Source organism: Eurytemora carolleeae, unplaced genomic scaffold (assembly GCF_000591075.1).
Source record: "Eurytemora carolleeae unplaced genomic scaffold, Eaff_2.0 scaffold356, whole genome shotgun sequence".
Classification (NCBI taxonomy): Eukaryota; Metazoa; Arthropoda; class Copepoda; order Calanoida; family Temoridae; genus Eurytemora; species Eurytemora carolleeae.
In genome coordinates this window covers 1,634-20,272 of record NW_019396250.1, presented here as the reverse complement: position 1 = coordinate 20,272, position 18,639 = coordinate 1,634, and the positions used below count along the sequence as shown (strand labels likewise).

Below are 18,639 nucleotides of genomic sequence, written 5' to 3'. Positions count from 1 at the left end.
TGTTTTATCTGTATCCCCTGTATCCACCTACCTGATATTGAAAATGAACGGATATCCAACTCCTGTTTTATCTTTTTCCCCTGTATCCAACTACCTGATATTGAAAATGAACGGACATCTAACTCCTGTTTTATCTGTTTCCCCTGTATCCACCTACCTGATATTGAAGTTGAACGGATATCCAACTCCTGTTTTATCTGTATCCCCTTTATCCACCTACCTGATATTGAAGATGAACGGATATCCAACTCCTGTTTTATCTGTATCCCAGGTTCCTGTTTAATCTCTGTTTTTATCTCCTTCTTCTCAGTTTTCGGAATCACAAACTAAAAAAATAATTTCTGTTTTAGAACTATTTAACAAAACCATGATCAAACTAATAAAGTAAGAAAATCTTGGATCCAAAATTTTAAAACTAATTCATAATACAAACCTTTTAAATCTTGTATTTAGTTGGAAACTATGAAAGATACAATTTAAACAATTTAGTCAGGGGCCCTAGCTCATCATATAGTATAGTATAGTTTAGTCTTACGAAACAAAACGAAATAAAAATGTTTCTAAATAATAGATTTCTGCATTTTCGATATTTACCTGAGATTTTTTAGGCCATGTTGCCCCCATAGAACTTCCCATACTTGGCCCCATCCCCATAGAGGCCGAGGCCCGGCCTAGGGCCGCCAATTCAGGTATTGGGAGACAGAAGGGTCGACGTTTAGAGTAGAGGATGTGGTAGAGGTCAACCATATCACAGCGCAGTCGACTGTCATACCAGAACTTAGAGTTTATCATTCCCCACATCCGTTCTACCATTTCCGGTCGGTCATTCCTAATAATAGAATACACTGCTCAGGTCAAATTTCTTCGACATTACTGATACGACTTTGTGACCTCGTAGCTCCTCTAGTTTTGAATTTGCGTACAAATTTTGACAGTGTTTAAATTGACGTGGTTAGTGGACAACTTTAAACTCCTCTTATTGTACATATAACACATGTGAGAATATCCGGTTACATGTTAGAAATTCAAACATGTTTGTTCTTATCAATAGCTTTTCAGTAATAGGAGTTATGATTGAAAATGAAAACCAGACAGACAGATGGACAGACAGACAGACAATGTAAGATTTCTTACGTTAGTTTAACATGAATCAGAATGACACTCAAACCAAAACATCATGAAAGTTCAAATATGATGTCTGGTACAATTTACTTGGTTGAAAATATTAGAAATTCAAAACTTTCTCAAATCAAATCAAATCAAATCAAATCAAATCTTTTCAGAATGTGGGGTAAATATTAAAAACATTTAAAATTTCCATTTAGCATAAATCTCCATTAAATAAAACGTGACGAGAAAAATATAATTTAAAAAATTGAAGCTGTCAATGGAGAAGTAACTAAAAATGAAATTGAAAAAAAATTGTACGTGTACGCTTTAAACCGAAGAAGAATATACAGTACACTAGAACTCATTTTTTTATTTCTACCATTCAAAATAAAAAAGTGTATTATATAAATGTATATTTCATTTAGATTAGCAAAAAAAAAATAAACAAATTTCGTGATTTTAAAATGTTCATAAAATGTTTCCTAATAATGCCGGAAAAAATGTGCAATTTCAACAAACAACATTATTTTTGAGTGTTGTATACATATTTTTGATTATTCACCTGTGGTTTCGTCCCTTCTCAAACGGAGGATTGTTGACCATCATCCGGACGAGTAGGTGCCGGATCCCGGGATCCGGATCCTTCTCCACCATATCGAGGAGGTAGTTGAGATCCTCAAACCTGCCCTCCAACCTTACATAGTCAACCAGGCACTCCAGGGCAGCCAATCTAGAATATACAATATACATTCACCTTCATTTTTTTAAATTTTTTTTTTTACAGAATTATAAAAAAATTTACTCTCAAACCCCAAATCTGAACTATTGAAAAAGAGAGATTATAAAAATTTCCTGATTTTTGAATGGTTCATCAAGTTTAAGCATAAAAATAAGCGAAAAAAATAAGAAAAACAATTTGAAAATTCTGCTTTGTTAAAAAATATTTCAGTTATTATGGAAATAACCTGGAATCGGATCCATTTTTTTCCAGTGCGGATCCAGGATCCGGATCCAGATCCGCATCAAAATTAATTATTTTTATATTTTTTGTAAATGTTTATGAATAAAAAATAATGGATAGATGAGAAAGGGAACTAACTTCAGACATGCAACATACCTAACATCCTGGAATTGTCCATGCTTAGAATAATCCTTGAAGAATTCAGGATTAGGGGGAAGGTGACCAGTTTTTTGCAGTTTACGGATTGCCTAAAAGAAGATAATAATGAAAGGGAATGTCGACTAAAATTTAAGTGACGCTTAAGGTGAAAAAAAAGTTACAAGTTCGATTCCCAATGGTACCCTTTAAACCCTTTTTTGATAAAGGTTAAAGTTATCCTTCTCTGTCCATCTGAAATTTACACGTGACTTGCGGATTAATACAACGGATTTATCATTTAAAGATCAAAAACTAAAATTTCTTCCATTTTTTATCCAATAATTGGCTAAACTTGGAAGAAAAAAGATATAAGAAACATTTGTTGTTGATCTTGATTTAAGACTTTTTCCTTATATTCCTTTTAAGAATCTTGGATTCCGGAAGGCCGAAATGAGGTGGGAAGATGATTAGAACAGAGAATAGAAATAAAGGGAAAGGAAATGGCGCTGGTCCAGCATAAGAAAGCCAGTCGCACTGCTTTGCAGACGAGTTCGTTAATCCTTACACACACTTTTTTGGTACATACACACAACATGACTACAGTTAAGGAAATTGCAGAACAATGTCGTCAATTATAATTAAGCTAGCATAACGGGTAGTTTATTGTAAACTTTAATCAAATTTTATTCTTTGCATGAAAATTTGGCTTATAGTGTTGACTTAATTATATAAATAATATACTACACGTATATTAAACTTATTTTTAAGTAAACAATTAATAATAAACAAATGTATTCTTCTAGACTATACAAATACCGAGATTCTTATGTACTGTATAAACCTACAGTACACACCATCGGTTCGGTATTCCTTACACACACTCTTTTGGTACAGACACACACACATGACGTTTCCACCCCCTGGATTAGAACGATGAAAATGATCATAAAGGATTAAGTTAAATAAATAGATTGAGAAAACTTACTTTTAAACAAGCAGTAGTAACTGTGTGTCTGTAGCAGGGGAGGAGTTTATCCATATTCAGGTACCTTAACAAAATATATATCTTTGGGTTTACTGTTTTGGCGTATTTGGAAATATATTAGTTTCTCTAAAATGATACACTAATGATATTATTTAATTATTATGGCAATCCTAAAACCACGAATGTAGTTAGACATCAAGCCCGTCAGGCCCCCCCCCCCCCCCCCCCCCCCAGGGGGGGGGGGGGGGTAGTCTGAAAAATATTCACCCCTGCATTTATTCAATGAGAACTATTACCTCGTCTACAGTAAACTCTAGCTTCCATGTACAAGGTTCACTAGTAGTATCTATACAAGGGAACCAGAGTCTAGCACTGTTCTCGTGTCCGTAGGTGAACATATGAGCAGATTTCTCAGCCAGTGTACCCTCACCCTACAAAATATATCAACTTTTTATCATATTTTTTTACTCCAAAAAATGTATAAATTTTTTTTCTAATTAAAAAAATTGACATTACAGAAAGAAGAATTTAATTTAAGGAGGAATTTTAATGCTGATTCCACACTCAACTAACTTTCAGTGGGTACTACAGTAATCTGATTGAAGGTATAGTAGCGTTTACAGGACAGTAATTCGGTTCACCGACATATGGTTAAACGATCTAGGGTCTTGCTCATGGATATTTTATTCAGGTTTTGCTAATTTCTTTTGCCAAAATTGTTTTTTAAACCTAAATCTTTCACTATCACTTATTAGTTTCACCATTTATTTTTCTTCAACGGTTTGGTTGATATTTTGACACTTGGATCCGGATATCAGCATATTATTGCAGGCCCGAATCAGGATCCACAGATCTAGTATAAAGTGGATACAGCGGATCCGGGACTGTAAAAACGACTTGAATTTCTTAAAATATGACGATCCTAAGGTTGATTAATTCTTCTGCCTTAAATATTGTCTTTTGATGGTTTATTTAATGATTTGACAAAGAAAGATTCAAGTTTATGGTTGCAGGGAATCATGAATATAAGGAAATAAACAGACATTACACCACATTCGTCATTGAAGACCATTCTTTTATGGTAACCCTGTATACAGTAAATCATTAACAGCAGTTTATAAACTGACCTCTGGTAGAACGAAGTGAACTCCTCCCAGTGGATCTTCTAAAGAGAATTCTACACGAACTCTGATAGGTTTACCCTCTCCTATCATATTCTGGCTAAACGCCTAAACAACAATATCAACTGATTGTACATAAAATGGATCCTCGCCACGAATTAGAATTTTCTTTTACGTATATCTTTGCAACCTGATATTTATGGGATTAGAAAATTACAAATTTGTGGCAAGTGTTCACTTAATTCGCACAAGCATAAGTGACATGTTCGATGGATTCTCTGTAACAGTGACTTGCAGATTTCAGATCAGAAACAATGGAGGAAGTTGTTAGAAGTGTTACACTTTAACGTAAAAAACGACGATATCTCCAACATTATTTATCAGATAAAGGTTATTTAAACGGTACCTTTCAGAACCTGCAATGCCCTTATAAAATGGTGGGTCACCTAAATTACAACGACAGTCCCTTTAAGTTATTTGAATGAACAAATATTAAAAGAAAGTAAAAGTATCAAATCAAGTGGGAGATAACAATGAAATAAAAATCAAAATGTTTATTTTAGAAGGACAATTATCTGTAACAAACCTCTGATGGTATTTTGATGTTGAGCTCTCCACCGTTAAGATCCGGATCCACCAGGTTACATCCGGATAGATGGTTTTCAGAGTAGGTATCCAGGTCCCTTCTACAATACAGTAATATGTGTATACTAGCTTGGAAACCCGGCGCTGCCCATATTACTCGTAGTTATTCCCTGCGTTTATCTTCACTTGTCTTAAATCATGATTTTACCTATTTTTCCCTATTAAAATCGACCCACTCAACTTTGAACCTAAGAATAATCCCGTGGTTTTCCCGACTTCTCCAATCAAAATTTGTGGCAAATCGGCCAAATAGTCCAAGAGTTATGATCGGACACCAAAACAAACAAACAGACAAACAGAGATTACTACATGTTAAAAGGATCTCATCAACAAATATTTCCCCCCCAAGAATGTTCCGAAAATTTGCATGGAGTTGCAAAAAGTTTTTTTCCAACTTTGGGAAACGTGATTGTTAGAATTCATATCTCCCAACTCGTCAAAACATTTTCCCAATAATTTAAAACCCAAATAGTTGTCAGTTACTGAGCACAGGACCCATGCTGCAAGCCTGCAAGATAAAGGAAACAAGGGAAACGACATTACAATTTTTAGAATATGGATATAGTGGAAGAAAATATCCTTTTCCAATTAAATTTGAATTGGACTCACTTTTCCACATTTTGTTGACAAACTTCTAATGTTGGATCAAAATATTGAAAACTAGCTTCCACTGTCCCGTTCAAACAAACACTAACATTCACATTTTTTAATCAAATTTTAAAAATGTATTTTCGTTATGTTTGATGATAATATAATGATTTTCTTGTCACATCAAATTGAAGTAAAATTCACGCTAGATTGAAATCTTAAATGTTTTCAATCATAACTCTTCTAATTGAAGAACTATTGAGAAGAACAAAAAAGTTGTGAATTTCTAGTAGGTAACCGGATAAAATACGTTTTCTCATAAGTAATGATGAAAAATATGTTCCTGTATATTCTGAGTTGTTTAGCATTGAGTCGGATATGCTTGAGATTATCTCTGGACGGTATCAGGGTCAATTCAACACACCTAGAAAATAAACTTTTAGTTAAAAGTCGAAGCCAAATCCAACGCCAATGTCGGGGCACCCTAATTATCATATAAGATTGTCAAAATCTTAACTCAAAATGAATTTACAACGTCAGGACTGGAATAAGGTTGTATTATAATTATTATTATTATTTTTGCGTAGTTTTCAAAAGACAACCCGTCATTCACTGTTTAATGGTCAAGGTTATGCCTTTATCGAAGTCTCATATGGTTCAAGCAAAATCTGATTTTAGAATAATTAAATAAATAATCAATATGTAATACAATTAACAATATATACAATATAAAAAAAAATATATACCAATATGGAATACAATGTACAATGTAAAATATAAGTTTAAAAACTTACCCAATAATAGATTTAGTCTGAAAATTGATCCCAGTGAGAGATAGGATCTGATGGGACACTCTATAGTGTCTAGTCTCTTTCTCCTTCTTAGTCATTCTAAATAGATAGATAGATAGATAGATAGATAGAAAGATAGATAGATAGATAGATAGATAGATAGATAGGTAAATAGATAGAAATTCATTCATTTATATAAGTAAATTAATAGATGTAGGGGGTGGATAGAAAAAATGAATAGATAAATCGATAGATAACCAAATAGATGAGTGGATATCTATTTATCCATATATGTATCTAAAAAGAAAAGATACATAAATAGATGAATAAATAGTATTAATAGACGGATACAGATTCAGGTAGATCGTGATTCGTCAAATTCAACTTATTTATTTATAAATCACCTGAATTATTTCTTGTTTACATTAGTACCAGTACGTTAGTCTGCTGGTCTTCCATTTTATTCTACAGGGTACAGAGACATGAAATATATATGCTTTGGTTTGATCAAACATAGAAATAAAAACACTCCGAATATCCAGATATTTAGATAAACTCTTTAAGTTTTTCTTTTCAAAACAATTTTAACAGTTTTACATCAGTTTTGAAAAAAAGATAACATTTTGTTTTGTAGAGCAAACTTAAAATATTGTGCAAAATTGTTTTTATCTAATTGCCATAATTTTGTCTCAAATTTGAGATCCAATATAAAAAATGTAACATTAATATTATATATCTTTATGAATATATGCACATTAAACACGGATATAATAATAATAGTTGTAAATACACTGAAGTAATATAAGCTTATTTAGTATTCCATTTTGAAATCTTCAGGTTCAAAGAAGATCTTTTTTTTAATACAGACATTCATAAATTAAAAATGGATAGGTGGGTCAGTGGTGGGCCATGAGCGTCCCAGATTTCCTATGCAGTACAATTTATTGATTTAAGTGATACCTTTTTTTTGAAAAATTGTTTTGTTTAGATAAATCTTTTAATACAAAATTATTGTTTTTTAGAACGATCGAAATTAAGAAAAAAAAATCAACAGAACATGTATTCCTTAAATCAAATATTTAATCAAATCGAATTCATTTTTGAATTTTTTTTTATAGTATCTTCCTTTTCACGTCTTGATGTGAATATTTACTGCAAAGCGGGGGCTCGGGGCTGCATAGAAAATCTGGGAGGCTCATGACGGCAGGGGGTTTCCTCCCTAGTGCGGGTTTTCATGAACCTTTACATTTTACATTGTCCAATGCTAAATTCAGTTTATAACATATAATTAACAATAAACATTTCTGATAGAACATTTAACAATAAGATATAAATATGTTTTTCAGGGTTTAATATTCAGTCCAAGTAAAAGCATTAATTTTAATTTTAAAAAATGTTAAGATTATATAAATAAAATACACCATGGAATATAATAGTATATGAATGCTAAAACCATAACAATATCGAAGTATTTCTTTTAACACATGAAATTTTTGAAATTTTATGTAAAATAATCAGTTTAAATAAATAAATATCAATAACTAAATAATCGATAGTCTTAATAAATGAAACTAAATGAAAAAAGTCTTAGAAATAAAATTATTGTATTTAACCCAATCTATGTCTAATAAAAATAAGTTTTTATTTTAGAATCGAAAAGTGTTATGTGGGTAGCCTACCCTGGTGTCTGATATTAATAACAGTATGTTGTACATTTAAACAACAAGTTTTATAAAAAGAAATAACATGAACAGTGTTGTATTATTATTATGCGTAAAACAGCGTGTAATGTATTGATTACAGTGATGAATTTCAAGAACAGTGTTATGTACTGGGTTACCCACAAAGAATAAAACTTCAGTGATAACTGTATGCGGAATTTATTTGATCTTTTAGCTTGCATAAATGGTTTTAATCATCTGTTAACTTGTTTTATTTCGTGTCAAATCATTTATTTCACCAATGGAAAATAATGTTTAAGGCCGAGAATCAATTTCAACCTTCAGATCGTCATATTTTAAGAGTTTCAGGTCGTCATTAAAGTCTCATTCTTTGTGGGTAACCCTTTATCTACACTGGATTGTTATACCATCAGTATTTCTAGAAATTTCTGGAGAAAAACGTTGATATAACAGAGCTTAATACAAGAGAACAGTTAGTTATATATCTAAAACAGGTTGTTATATATATATCTAGCATAGATTTTTATGTACCTAGACCAGATGTTAAACATCTAGAACAGGTTGTTTTATATCTATTACAGATTGATATACATCTAAAACATAATATTATACATCTAGAACAGGATGATATTTATCTAGAACAAATTGATATATCTAGAACAGATTGATATACATCTAGAACGGGTTGTTATGTATATAGAACAGTTGTTATACATGTAGAACAGGTTGTTATATATCTCGAACAGATTGATATATATCTCGAACAGATTGATAAATATATATATATCTGGAACATAATATATATATCTAGAATGGAGTGTTAGCACACTTCTCTGTTGGTGAGGACATTGCAATAGAAGTGAGACTGGAACTGAGCTTGATGTTAGAACTCACGTTGATGGAGGAAACTAAAAAAATTGAGTTTTTGCTACAAACTCTGATTTTTAATCCCTATTACTTTGCAACCCAATGTCGTAGATCTTAGATATTTGAAGCCATGCATTCTGTGTGAAAAAAAAAATTAAAGCATGAAATACCAAAAGTTTCCACCATCAGGTTACAAAGATAAGATTAGAACATTTGAGTTTGTGGCAAAAACTTAATTCTAACTATGAAGTCTAAAAAAATATAGCACTCGTCCAAAATATTACTTATATTTAAATAGATCCATGTTAGAACTATCGATCAATTTATCAATATCAAAACTTTCTGAGCGATCGAGTGTTCATTCCCAGATTACGAAGATTGACAAAATAAATAAATATTGTTAATAAAAATACCAATTTTGAATTTAAATCAACTACATATTTTAAATTTAACTTTGTTAGTAATTTACAATTTCAAGATTCACATAAACTCAAACGACCACAAAATAAATACATATCGGTTATTCTCGACTTTTGTAAAACTTAAGATTTAATCATTACTTATCTTTCTGAAAAGCTAATGAGAAAGACAAAACAGTTTTGAGCTGGGAACTATAGAATGGTGGATACCGGGATTAATGCTTGATCCACTCTTTTTCGTAATCTCCAGATTAAATATTGCTTGTTTTCCTCATGAATTTAATCTCCAGATTAATTAAAAGATCGGGATTAAGGATATCACATTCTAAAGTTTTCAGCTCAGAACTTATATTATGCAAATAAATAAAGTAAATAGCTTCTTATTATTTGGGTGAAAAATTAAAATTAGATGAGCTAAGAGGTCACAAAGTTATGCCAGTATTTTCGCATAAGTTTTACAGCTTTCCTATCTCTAGATTGGAAACACTTGAATAGAGGAACTGTCTCAGAATTAAAGTAAATCATTATTATCATTTTTATTATTATTAACTTTTATTATTATAAATTTAATTATTATTATAACTTTTATTATTATTTACCTGAGAGCATACTAGGATACTGAGCTAGTTCATGATCAGTTTCATCTCTGGGTAACCATGTCTCCACCAGGACCTCGAGGCAGTTCATGAACAGATCCACGTTCTCCGCGTTACAGTTCGACTTGGTGAAGTAACCGGCAAACCTCCACAATCCACCGAACCCACAGCTCTGAAGGAAGTGAAGTTGTTGCTGAGAGGTGTCTTCACAGGATATCATGTTCTCTAGGATAATACAAATATTTATGGGACTGTATTCCTTAGATTTCAAGTTACCCTCCATGCAATGCCCATTTAACATCGTAACCCTTAAACCCATAATCTGATAAAAATTATGGAAGATAACCTCATTTTTCCGACTCTAAAGTTTATTTATTCTGTTTCTTATGAACAAGAAATTCGCAGGCCACCTTTGAAGAGAAACCACAAATCAAAATAACCAGTTTTCAAAAACAAAAACACCGATTTCTAATTCATACATTATCAGACAAAGCTTTTAAGGGTACTGTTCTAGATCGAGCATTGCCATCTTTGTATGAAAGATTGCGCAAAAATACGATTACGGTTCCTTCAATACTACATTTTATATTAAAGAAATTATATTGTTTGAATTACAATACACAGCCGTGGTGCTCGGCCCTATAAGTTGTCTTGAACGAGTGGATATTAAGGGTTTTATGAATTGACGTTTATTTCTGAAAAATTTGGTAATTTTTGTTGCTTTGATTACCCCATATTATGGAAAATTGGATATTGGCTGAAAAACAAAAATAACCAAAAAGGTTTTCTTAGCAGAGGGGTTGTTAAAGTGATCCTTTTTATAAAGAATATTTGAATAGGCAATAGCCTAGAGTTCTTTCTGTCAGATATGAAGTAAATATCTGTCAAAAGGAATCAAGTTTTCTAATCCTTGTATATATTTACCTATAATTGCCTGTACAGATGCAAGAATGGTTTTATCATGACAAAGACTGAGAACATTTGTAATTTTAGCGTCCAGCAGAGAATGAATTACAGGGAACACCTGAATCAATCAATCAATCAATCATCTCAGCAAACAAACAAACAAAGAACAATAAATAAATCAATAATTCAAGCAACCAACCAATCGTTCATTTAAAAACTTATTCGAACACTGGTTCGATTAATCCATAAGTCAAACTGTCTCTTATTACAAGTTTACAACCAATCAGTCAATCAATCAATCAGACTTTTAATCAGCATTAGTTAAATTTATACATCCATATATCCATATTTATTACCCCAAAATTACCAACAAAAAGGAGAATGTGCCAAATAAATCAAAATGATAAAAGACAAATACAACAAGAATAAGAAGAATCAAACCCCCATCTAATAGCAATCTTGTATTCTACCTTGGGAAAAACTACACTAGCTTCTGCCAGATATTCATAGAGAATCCTAACTTCATATTCGTCTGTAGTATACTTCACTAGTGTAGCTAGAACAGTTAGAACAAGAACCTCAAATAAAAATATATAATTCAAAAACTATTTTTTTTAGTAAAAAGTTATTATGTATGGTTAACAATACTTTCTGAACACAGAAAGTAAACTATTTTGAACATTTGAAATCTTCTGAATCAAATCAAATCAAATCAAATAGGTGTTAATGCTTAAAAGTTAAAAACTAGAGTTTCTTTTGTTAACGAATAACATACTAGAAGAGCTCATGAACCAGTTTATTGTAAACGATAACACAGATTGTAAACAATGCTTTGTATTCTATGCACTAAGCAGTGAGCAGTGAGAAGGAGGGTGACACTTTATCGGCTTTACAGGGTTACCCACAAAGCATGAGACTTGAGAGGATTTTACAGAATTGATACTGTCTGTTTCCTTATATTTATAGTTTCTGCAACTTTCACCTTGTCTCTTTCTTTGCCTTATCATGAAATAAGCCATACAACACAATTTAACCTTGGAATCGTTAGATTTAAGGAGTTTCAGGTCGTCATTACAATCTTATTCTTTATAGGTAACCTTGCATTATTCATTTTGGATCTTGAATCATGATCTTTATCTTACCTGGGTAACATGATCGGTTAGTATCTCGGGGTCCAGTAGGATATTGTTCTCATTGGATACACTTCCCCTAGCCTCCATATTCTCACTTACTAGAACCTGGATACAGATATAAATATATATATATTATCATTGAATACACTACCCCTAGCCTTCATATTCTCACTAACTAGAACCTGGATACAGATATAAATATATATATATATTATCATTGAATACACTACCCCTAGCCTTCATATTCTCACTAACTAGAACCTGGATACAGATATAAATATATATATATTATCATTGAATACACAACCCCTAGCCTCCATATTCTCACTAGCTAGAACCTGGATACAGATATAAATATATATATTATCATTGAATACACTACCCCTAGCCTCCATATTCTAACTAACTAGAACCTGGATACAGATATATATATATATATTATCATTGAATACACTACCCCTAGCCTTCATATTCTCACTAACTAGAACCTGGATACAGATATATATATATATATTATCATTGAATACACTACCTCTAGCCTTCATATTCTCACTTACTAGAACCTGGATATAGATAATCCTCAGCCAATGATTCACTTGTGATGGGACCCTCCTGAGCCAACATCGAGACCACGGGAGTCACAGTCTCACCTGGTTTTATGAATTGTAAACAAAAAATCTTTTAGAGGCATGTCCGATTCATAGCGTTACCATTCAAACTTTATTCTTACCATATGAGATATACTGATTTTCCTCGAGAACTGTTCATTTTTAATATGGGTTCTTCTATTTAAGTGACTAGCTAAAGAGACAGTGCATGGAAAGTGTCAGAACTCAACATGTTTTAAGAAAGAAAAACGACGATAACTTTCTAATTTATATTAAATATAGAGGTTTAAATGGTACCATTGTAAATCAGACATACCAATCTTTATATAAATATTTATATCACTTGAAATTACACCTTGAAGTCCTTTTAAAAGTATCCCACCAACCTAATTCCCTACGTTTTACTCAGTGATTCCGGGCCACTACTACACACCCCTGTTTATGTTTATGTTTATGTTAGGATTATTTTCAGGACTCCTGGCGGAGTCTATAAGAAAATTTCCGATTTTTGTCATGATATTCATAAGGTTGCATATATCACATTAATATAAAAAGTATATTATATTCAATAATTACGAGTATCCAGTGAATCAAGATTAAAAATAAGGGACATTTATTTTTTTCTTTTGGTAGTTTTTATTTTTTCTCTTCCGACATTTTTCTTTTTTTTATTTTTTGACATGTTTTTTTAATTTTTTTCATAAATTATTTTTTTTCTTATTTGGCCTTTCTGTTTTCTTTCAAAGTAATCTTTTTTTGGCTCCTTTTGTCCCAACAAAATAAACTAGATCACTGTTTGCACCCTGAAAAGCCTGGGCCTAGGCAAACTTTTTAGTATCTCACACTTAGCAAAACATTCAGAACATTCCCTTAACTATACAATCTCGCCAATAATGGATTGAATACAGTGTTGTATGATGATTTTTGATGATTTCTGGGGACGAATGAAAAGTTGGGCATCAAAAAGCAACTTTTTTCATTCTTCTTGATTCTTTTTACCCAATAATTCATTGAATTTCCAATTAAAATCATTTATTTACCCCGTCTCAGCTAATGAAAATCTAAACAAAAATGTCCGCTCCGCGCTAGCACATATATCTTCTAGCGGGGAAAATAATATTTTCAAAAGGGGGAGAAAAATAATATTTACCAAGTGCTGTGACAAGAGCAGCTCTATAATAGTTATCACTGAAGGAGTTCTTACTGTTGTCGTTGTACTTGAATAGGTTCAACAGGAACTCAAGCACCTCATTCGGGCAGATCAAATGAGAGTTCCTGATCAAGCAAATTGATTTAGATCGATTAAAGAGTTAAATCAAATGGGATTGTCAGATCAAACAAATTGATTTAGATCAATAAAAAAGACAGATCAAATGAGAGTTCCTGATCAAACAAATCAATTTAGATCAATCCAAGAGACAGATTAAGTGGAAGTTCATGATCAATTAAGTTGATTCAATCTATTAAAGAGAATGATCTTATGGGAGATCCTTATCAAATAAATTGATTTAAGTCGATTAGAGAGACGGATCAAATAAAGTTCACCAAACCAAGATTCAGATTGATTAAAGAGACATATAAAATGCGAGTTCCTGATCAAACAAAGATTCAAATCGATTGAAGAGACATATCAAATGCGAGTTTGAAAAATCAAACATTTCTCACCGTAGCCCTGCCATAGCCTGAGGTATAGCGCACTGTAAAAAATAATTCTGAAGGTTGCTGAAATCATTCTGTTTAATGATGTGCCCGACGGCGAAGCTGCCGAACATGTTCTTGAAGATCAACATCATGGCCGGGGGTCCGTCCCAGGTCTGCACCATCGCGTTCGCTACCTTAGTCAAGCAGTTTGTAGCTCGACATCGGACCTATCCGGGCCAGATTCATTAAATAAATTTACAAAAAATATGCATTTCGGTTTTATAAATTTTTTTTTGATTTGGGTAAAAAAATTATGATAGATCTTTAACAGTCTTTTAAAATAATCAATTTAGAATGCTAGTAATTTCCTTTTGGTGGATTTGAAGTTTTCTATTCTAATTTTTATTTGTCAAGACTATAATAATTTTTATAAATGGATGATGACAACCAGAACTATGTGGCAATTTTATCAATTTTCTATAGTCTATAGAATGAAGAGTTCTTATGAATTCATTTATGAATGTCTTTCCTTGTAGTAGCAATGCTCGTTTTTTATTGTATCTGTGAGAGCTGCGCGCGTAGTTGGAGAAGGAAAGAATTCAAGAGCATTAACTGCTTCGGTCTGTGCCGTTACATCACGCTCGTGTCTAAAAATAATTAATAAAAATAACAAGACAAAATATTCATCTTACAGGTGACCCTTCCTGCAAGGATGCAATGCTCGTGCCATATTTACAACATTAATCTGAACAAATAAGCTGAAGATACCAACGTTTTTCTGACTCGAAGGGCTTAATTTTGATAATTTCTCCATTGCTTCTTATAAGCAAGAAATGCGCAAGTCACTTTCGTAGAGACCCCGTAAATGAAAATAAACAGTTTAAATAAACAAAAACATTGACATCTAGTTCATACTTTATCAGACAAATCTTTTAAGGGTACCGTTGTGAATCAGGCAGCGCGATCTTTGCATTGAGGGTCACTAGAAATTACACTTACAGTCTCTTTAAATTACCTTAGCTGATATTGCCATTGGAAATCCGGTTGTACAATCTCGACGCTCCGGATGAGTGTAAAATCAGGATCCAGCCGGATCCAGAGAACCGGACTGTCGTCCATCTGTGAGAGGTCCATGTCGACTTCCTCGTTGTTGACGAGAGGGATCTTCTTCTTCTTGTTTCTCCTGGATTTACTGTGACATGTGATATCATGTTTACTATTAACTCGTTCTACCTAAACCAAATTCATTTTAACACCGATGAACAGGAAAACAAACAAAAACAAACAAATAAAATAATTTAACGACATTTTCTTGATATTTATAAAAAAAAGAACCTGAAAAGTATGTGGAAATTGTCCATCTAACTCTTGCAGAGCAATCTTGACCGGTCCAACGTACTTTCTAACCCCCTGCTCCATATTGTTTGCCGCGTCCTGGTTTATCTCCAGCTCCACCGTGTTTCGTTTTCGATTGAAAACAAACTTGAGCACAAACTTAGCGTGACCGCCCATTCGCACCCATTGGTCAACAAACACCGTCATATCCTTCCCGGTCACGGAGAATATAGATTTGGTGAACGTGTTTGTGTTCCAGACCATATTGCTCCAAGCTCTAGGGTCAGCTTTAGTTTGACGAGCATTGGATGCTAGAGCTAGTAGTTTGTTTAGCACCTGGAGAAGTTGCTGCTGACCCAACCTGAAACAAAAATTGATCAACTTTGTGAATTCAGAGACACTTTTCAAATTAAAGGATTTCACTCGAGTATGAGAAGATTTCTTGTAAAAACAACAAATGGTCGACAAGGGGACGTCCTTGACAATGCACGTCATAATTTCAATTTATCAGATGAAAATTTAACGTAAGACATCTAGCGGCTAAACAATTGTCAGTACGTCATTAGTAAAAACCGTATTCTGCCAAGAAACATACATTAAATCAAGAATGATTTAAATGTCGTCAATCAATTTACATGATTAAACCCTTCTCGAAGCACCTGTGTTCCATCATCCTAATGACAAGATGGGACTTTTTCTCCATGATTTCCAGGTACTCGGGGGAGCAGGTGTGCAGGTTACTCACAGGGAAACAGAACGGGTTAGCCTCAACCTACATAATAATCAGAGTTATATCAGAGTTTGAAACTAATATGTGAGATAGTGCATATCTGCAACGTTTGATCTTGAAATCTACTTTTTAGATTTGTTTAAATCTAAGGGGCATCTGCTTGATCCCTTAATATTTGCTATCCCTGCTGGATTCAGACCAGTGACACAGGATATAAAAAGATAAAGATGTCTGTTTAGAAGTTCTAACCTCAGTAATAATAAAATTAATCGTAGGAAACTGGAGTTCTTATAAGGTTAATGGTTTGTAATAAGTTATTCAATTAGTTATTCAAATCTTATTATTACAGGGTTACCCACATAGGATGAGACTGTAAAGACGACCTGAAACTCTTATAATATGATGGTATCATGGTTGAATCAAATCTTCAACCATAGATGATGATATAGCCTTTTTGAAGATTGAGCAAAACAAAGATGCAAGGTTTTAGTTGTAGGGAATAAATATGTATAAGGAAACAGACAATATAAATTCCGTTCAGTCGTCTCTGAAGTCTCAGCCTTTGTGGGTAACCCTGTACGTCTAAAACCAAACATCAAGTTCGTGTTCCATCAACGACGAAAATGGAATTATTGATCTGCTGAAGTATGAATAAATAATATGGAATTATTTCTACCTCGGGGTTTTTAGAAGATTCTCCCTTAATGGTGACTACACTGGCAGGAGCCTGGCTGGAGTCTAGTATTATACCACCATATTTACTCTCATATGCTACAACGTCGTTCATGTACTAAACAGATTATTATTTAGCCTTCTGACATGCTTTTGTAGACTTGACCGTTGTAGTAGCGTAGGAAGTATTGTAACTTCCGATGGGGATTCAACATAAAGGACATAAGGGAAGGATCGCCATGTTTGTTTGTCAACATCAGCAAAGTACATAGTAAAATATATGATCAGAGCTGAAAACTTTAGAATGGGATATCCTTAATCCTGATCGGATAATTAATATGGAGATTAAAAATGAGAGGAGAACAAGCAATATTTAATCTCGAGATTAAGAAAAAGAGTGGATTAAGCATTAATCCCGATATCCACCATTCTAAAGTTTTCAGCTCAGATTGTTTTTCATGTAATTAACAACATATCTCTTGAATTGAATCGAATATTTTATGTACTAAGCAACATATCCAGCATATCTCATTACTTTAATGAAGGGGTGTTTATTTTCCTAAAAATCAATTCCACCCCCTTCTAGGAAAACTTTTTTGGCCCCCTACCCTTTCCTAGCCGCGGCGCTCGCCCCCTAGCCCGTCCTAGCCGCAGCACTCGGCCCAGAAATTCTCTTAATCTAACCTAACCCTCAAATAATAAAAAATAAACAGCTGTCGTAGGTCGGATGTTGCAGTAGGTCGGATGTGCAGTATAGCGGATCAACATTACCCTTTAATTCTATCGATGCTTTCTTGAGAGTCACTTAAAATTACATTTGCAGTCCCTTTAAATAGTAAATAAGTACCTACCTGATGAATCATGTCTCTGTACTCGTTGTTTCCAAATGTTTTCTTCACCCACAAACTCATCAAATACTTTGGTATACCTTGATAAAAAATAATAAGTTTAAATTATTTTACTAATACTTACTGTTCTATGCATAGAATCTCTTCTAAAACCCTGTGGATTGACCCGTGAACAAAAACATTTTGCTGTCAAATTTAAGATTTAATCAGATTAAAATCTCCAGGCATTTCACCATTCACCTTTTTTAATCCACCTGTCCGACCATTTCTCCGTGCTAACATATGTACCAAAGAATTGTGTGGCTAGTGCCTCAGTTAAAACTTTCCTATTCAATCAATCAATAAGAAGGAAGAAGACAACTTGATAAAACTGGCGAAATAAAATGAAATATTAGATTTTAGATCTTTTTAAAATTCATTTGTATTAATGATTGATTCCTGGTTTCATACTGCTGATCAATAACAGCTGTCGGATGAAGAATGTTTGTATTGAAGATAGTTAAGGAGGAGTAGCTGTTCATCGTGGGGTACACCTCGTCGACAAACACCTGCTTGTAGTTGGAGAAGGGGAACTGTGTTCCCAGGATGGTCTCGAAGTACTCGAACCCCTCGTGTAGAAGCCTGACAGTGGATTTCAGGACCGGAAGTAGGTGGGGGAGACAGAAATGGGTCACTTCGTGCATATTTGGATCAACGTAGATCTGGAAAGGTCCGACGACCAGAGCAATGTTTGGTGCTGCGGTGGGGGTGTTGACATGGTAGTGGTAGGTCTTACGGCGCATATCCTGGGTGTATACCGTGTCATACAGTTCTCCACATGATATAGCGGTCATACACTACAACATTGTATTACTAGTAAACTG

The 18,639-nt window shown here is 33.3% G+C and overlaps 2 protein-coding genes across 2 annotated transcripts in view; both read right to left on the bottom strand.

The window, feature by feature from the left end:
* LOC111699371 (transcription initiation factor TFIID subunit 2) overlaps nt 1-18,639 on the bottom strand; it is a 19,711-nt gene extending 1,072 nt beyond the window's left edge. The window contains exons 1-16 of the mRNA XM_023470044.1: nt 18,215-18,639; nt 18,017-18,102; nt 17,780-17,856; nt 16,933-17,046; nt 16,186-16,298; nt 15,527-15,887; nt 15,207-15,424; nt 14,721-14,838; nt 14,216-14,418; nt 13,701-13,825; nt 12,506-12,592; nt 3,195-3,286; nt 2,228-2,319; nt 1,673-1,840; nt 595-829; nt 221-326 (exon numbers count right to left, since the gene is read on the bottom strand). Coding sequence (XP_023325812.1) covers nt 221-326; nt 595-829; nt 1,673-1,840; nt 2,228-2,319; nt 3,195-3,286; nt 12,506-12,592; nt 13,701-13,825; nt 14,216-14,418; nt 14,721-14,838; nt 15,207-15,424; nt 15,527-15,887; nt 16,186-16,298; nt 16,933-17,046; nt 17,780-17,856; nt 18,017-18,102; nt 18,215-18,609 — 2,590 coding nt within the window. The 5' untranslated portion in view covers nt 18,610-18,639. The remainder of the gene's footprint in view (nt 1-220; nt 327-594; nt 830-1,672; nt 1,841-2,227; nt 2,320-3,194; nt 3,287-12,505; nt 12,593-13,700; nt 13,826-14,215; nt 14,419-14,720; nt 14,839-15,206; nt 15,425-15,526; nt 15,888-16,185; nt 16,299-16,932; nt 17,047-17,779; nt 17,857-18,016; nt 18,103-18,214) is intronic.
* Nucleotides 3,456-6,846, bottom strand: LOC111699370 (transcription initiation factor TFIID subunit 2). Its single transcript, XM_023470043.1, has 7 exons — nt 6,744-6,846; nt 6,343-6,438; nt 5,892-5,972; nt 5,570-5,650; nt 4,902-5,001; nt 4,322-4,423; nt 3,456-3,625 (listed from the first exon to the last, which is right to left on the bottom strand). The coding sequence occupies exons 2-7, from the start codon at nt 6,435-6,437 to the stop codon at nt 3,470-3,472; spliced, it is 615 nt and encodes a 204-aa protein (XP_023325811.1). The 5' UTR covers nt 6,438; nt 6,744-6,846; the 3' UTR covers nt 3,456-3,469.

Excerpts from the sequence above, each read along its gene's own strand:
- LOC111699370 (XM_023470043.1), bottom strand. The coding sequence starts at position 6,437 with ATGACTAAGAAGGAGAAAGAGACTAGACACTATAGAGTGTCCCATCAG. Across the intron at positions 5,002-5,569 it reads TGTCAACAAAATGTGGAAAA|AAGGGACCTGGATACCTACT; the intron begins GTGAGTCCAATT and ends ACTGTATTGTAG. Across the intron at positions 4,424-4,901 it reads ACATCAAAATACCATCAGAG|GCGTTTAGCCAGAATATGAT; the intron begins GTTTGTTACAGA and ends ATTGTTGTTTAG.